Below are 4,549 nucleotides of genomic sequence, written 5' to 3' on the forward strand. Positions count from 1 at the left end.
GATCTATGAGCTTTCTAATTTCAACAGGAATGTAATACAAAAATGTGAATCTACTAATGTTTAGCAATGTGATTTATCATCTGTTCACACATACATAGCTGCCTCTATTTCACAATAAAAATTTTGTATCGCTACAATATTTTTCTAATATACTGAAGGCTTTATTTTGAGCTGACTATTTAGAAAATAGTTATATTTTCTATTATAAAAGTTTTAAAATACTGTTTGCTTATATTTCTTAGCACACAATGTTTCTTTTCCATAAATCTGGGGAAAATATATTTAAAAGAAAGTGGTAAAACTGAATATTAGAAATGCCATACGTATATGTATATGTGGAAAAAATGAACTATGTATATAAAGACTATTGTTTAATATCTTTGATTCATGTCTAAAAACTTCATGCCCTCATAATTCACTTTTTTAAGGTGAGCTTAATGGTTATTCTTTATTTATAAATAGTGAAATAAGACAGAAAACTATGGCCAGTAAGTGATAAATCTAGAAAATGGAATCCAGAAGCTTTGGTTCTTTCTTTCCCCATAAAATGTGTTCTGTAGGTTATGGTTAGAAGAAAAACATGACCCATCTAATTTCTACTGTGTTTCACAAAATTTAAAGTAGTTCATTATACACCCTGAAGTCTAATTTCAAATAGAACATAGAACAAAATACTAATGAGGAAATGGCTTCAATCAAATCTAAGATCTTGTGATTATAACATATAGTTAAGTAGAATGACTTTGTTTTACTTGAATAAGTTACTATTTACAGCTGATAACTTATTTACATACTTATAGGAGATAAACTTGTGAAGCTTATCAAGAATGAGGGCAGCCAACTTAGAAAGTCCTATGTGCCAATTTCTTTACAAAAGATAATGAAATCATATCACTAATAGATTTATACACTGATTATATATCATTTATAACTGGTTTAACATCACAATCTAGGATTACCTAACTATGGAAGAAACTTTTCAGTTATTCTTAAGGTTCTTAACATGGGCTTCAGAGATTGTATGAGGCTGAAATTACATGTAATATTTTTCTACATGTATGTATATATGCATTTTTTTCTACTGCGAGAGTCCATATTTTTCATCAGACTATCAAAAGAAATCTGTGACTCTAAAATATGTTTAAGAGCCACATATACTACTGCTGGCTTTTTGTTCTTGTCAAATGAGTAAAAGAATAAATTTAAGCATTAATTTCTTATACATTTTAAATTCCTTTTCCTTTTGATTGAAGATTAAATGAGTAAGGGATTAAGGTTTTCCTTTAATTTATACTGGTTACTTATTTTGGGGGCAGGGGGCATGAAGTTAGGTAGATAGGTAGGCCTGTAATTGAGCAATCTCAGTGAATTATGTACATAAATATGATGAACTTGTGTTAGATATTTTGAGGATTTTCTTTGAGGCTTCCCTGGTAGTTCAGATGGTAAAGCATCTGCTTGCAATGCAGGAGACCTGAGTTCAATCCCTGGGTCAAGAAGATCCCCTGGAGAAGGGAATGGCTATGCACTCCGGTATTCTTGCCTGGAGAATTCCATGGACAGAGAAGCCTGGTGGGCTATGGTCCATGGGGTTGCAAAGAGTCAGACAAGACTTAGCAACTAACATACACATAAGATGAACTTGTTAGATATTCTGAGGGTTTTCTTTGAGGGTAGGTCAAATGCTGTTAGTGAATGTCAACAGATTACTAGATTTTATAAAATATTTAAAATAGATTGCTAAATACAGCATATAAATACTTTAATTTTAAGCCATATTATATTATATACATTCTACCATTATATTTTGGTGCTATTTGAGGTATGGGTTTTTCACCAAATAAAATGCAGATAATTTTCTACAGGTGACTTGCAATTCAGGGAAGATTTAGGCACACTTCTACTGAAATATCTAATTAGTAGCAGAGGTGGTGCTGGAAAAGTAGTCTACTTCAATAGCTGACTATGAAGAGTAGTTGAGTTTCTGTGACTATCATTACAAGTATGTAAAGCACAGATCTTAACAGAGTCCCTGGCATATTTTAGGGTGCTCAATGATAGCTCTTAGTATTATTACACAGATTCAATAGTGTTAGACTATTCTGCATAATGGAAAAAAGTTCCATCAAATCTCATGTACTTTAATGCAAACTTGGCGACATTTACAGTATTGTATTGTAAACCACTAGAAAAAAAAACTTTCACAATTGAAGTTAAAATCACTATATCTCAACTATATTCTTTTTACTGTAGCTAATTAAAAAGAAAACAACTCAAACTGTTTCTCTATTGTGCTTTCATTCCTTCTCCAGTAAAATATGTTAGCAACATAATCAACTCTCTAAATGTAAGCGAACTGACAAATGTCTGGATTTTGTATCTGACTTGGCACCCCTCCCCTTTAAAATAATAATTCATTTGGTATAAACATATAATCAAGTGAATCCACTCAAAGTCCCTTTAATGATTGCTTCAATTGTTATTACATTCTGTAGGCTTGTCAGTGGATTTCCGGTTAACTAATGCACCATTTAAACCCTTAGTAACTAGGAATTGTTCCAGTTCAACCAGCTTGTATTCCACGATCCTGAGGTTTACCAATATTCGCTTCTGCATGGCTATTGAGTGTGGGAAATTAATTAAGATATCCCGAGAGAGATTGTTGACCGAAAGACTCTTATCAGTATTGCTCTTAGTCGACTGAGTAGAAGAGTATGATCTTACTAGTGCAACAGAAGTTGAATTTGATGACATTTCACCAGTGTTTCTCTGTAAGGGAAGGAAATTAAATATATGTAGTTTATTGACTTTAGCAATGTCCAAATACCACCAAATAATAACATTCTTAGTCTTGGTTTACCAAAATGAACTGATTGAGCTCCCCCAAGATTAAAAATCTGTTGAATGAATACATTAATTTGGAAATATGTCCTTCCCAAAGAGTGAGAGAAAAAAAAAAAATGAAAGTAGCCTTTTGATGCCAAAATGCCATAGCCTTGGCTTACATTTCTTAGGCATTCCAGTAGGTCCATACTTGGACCCTGATTCTTATCTAAAAGCACTTCACTTGGAACATTAAACATCACCAGGAAACCCACATTTTGACCTTAATTATCTGTGATGCCCCCTCCACCCACCCAAAGCTGTCATAAAGATGACTGATAATGAAAATACAAGAGAGGAAGAGGCAAACAGAATCACATGTGGGTAGTAAAAGCCAGAGAGGAAGAGTAGGTACACTTTCTTAAAATGGGAGGGGACAGATGGACACTTTCTGCTGTACTTTTCAAGTGGATGAAAAACTGACCTCATCACCTAGTGACTTGGGGCTTTTCACAACACAGTACAGCTGTGGAACTACTGGTCAACATGGGAGAAGTGTGAGGTAGAGTCAACATCTGAGTGCTTTCAAAGGAAAAAGGAATGGGGAGACCCCCGCCTTACTCTTTACTATCTACTCTCTTAAACACACCTCCCTCCCCAAGCCATGTATTTGTCGAGCTTCATCTAATTCCAACTTCTCTTACACACTTTACCTGAAACCAGGTTTTCCAGAAGACAAACATGAAGGCAAACAGAATGCTGCTCACTAGCAGGAACAGGGGGCTCATGGTGCCTCTTCAAACCTCTTCCCTCTTCTCGGGCACTGAGGCACTCAGCTGGCAGCTGGGAACCAGGGGGCCGCTAGCCGCCCGGGAAGCAGCGGGCCAGGACGCTCAGCGTCCCTCACTGCCTGGTGTAAGTGGGATGCTAGGCAGAGTCCAGCTTTATATACCAGAGAGAGCGTGTGACCTCACAATTGAGCACGCACAGGGGGCGGTACGTCACAATCTGATGACGTAACACCGGCTTGAGGGGAAACCAGGCAGCACATACCGCACACCTGATTACAGTTAGGATAGTTAGAGATGGTGGGAGAGTTTGGGATTTTGGGGAAGCTGAAACACAGTAGAAGCAAAGACGCCAAATTGACTGGTTAAATGCTAGATTATAGAAGTGCTTCCCCCACCTTTTTTTCTGTTAAGATTTTTTTTTTCTTTGCTGCAACCACTTCATTATTCATTTCAAAAACTAGTTCAAAAGCAAGGTAGAAATACACTGTAAAACCTACATATTGTGAGTCGTGGCCAAATACCTCCTTACCACCCCCGCTGCTATTTTAGGATTCACTCCAACTATATTCACATTGGGATAATGTACGTTTGTGCCACTGTACAGTTTAAAAAGTAATTCCAGGGCCATTTCTCCATATAGTTCTCACAATAACTTTGTGCTATGCTGCTAAGTCGCTTCAGTAGTGTCCGATTCTGTGCAACCCCATAGACAGCAGCCCACCAGGCTCCCCCGTCCCTGGGATTCTTTAGGCAAGAACACTGGAGTGGGTTGCCATTTCCTTCTCCAATGCATGAAAGTGAAAAGTGAAAGTGAAGTCGCTCAGTCGTGTCCAACTCTTGGCGACCCCATGGACTGCAGCCCACCGGGCTCCTCCGTCCATGGTATTTTCCAGGCAAGAGTACTGGAGTGGGGTGCCATTGCCTTCTCCGAATTT

At 37.2% G+C, this 4,549-nt stretch overlaps 1 protein-coding gene across 1 annotated transcript; it reads right to left on the reverse strand.

Moving 5' to 3' along the window:
- Positions 1–2,472: 2,472 nt before the first annotated feature.
- Positions 2,473–3,611, reverse strand: CT83 (cancer/testis antigen 83). Its single transcript, XM_068963095.1, has 2 exons — positions 3,537–3,611; positions 2,473–2,769 (listed from the first exon to the last, which is right to left on the reverse strand). The coding sequence occupies exons 1-2, from the start codon at positions 3,609–3,611 to the stop codon at positions 2,473–2,475; spliced, it is 372 nt and encodes a 123-aa protein (XP_068819196.1).
- Positions 3,612–4,549: the final 938 nt, after the last annotated feature.

Source organism: Capricornis sumatraensis, chromosome X, assembly GCF_032405125.1.
Source record: "Capricornis sumatraensis isolate serow.1 chromosome X, serow.2, whole genome shotgun sequence".
Taxonomy (NCBI): Eukaryota; Metazoa; Chordata; class Mammalia; order Artiodactyla; family Bovidae; genus Capricornis; species Capricornis sumatraensis.

Coding starts and splice junctions, on each gene's coding strand:
- CT83 (XM_068963095.1), bottom strand. CDS start 3,611: ATGAGCCCCCTGTTCCTGCTAGTGAGCAGCATTCTGTTTGCCTTCATG. Junction 2,770..3,536: donor TCTGGAAAACCTGGTTTCAG/GTAAAGTGTGTA, acceptor CTTCCCTTACAG/AGAAACACTGGTGAAATGTC.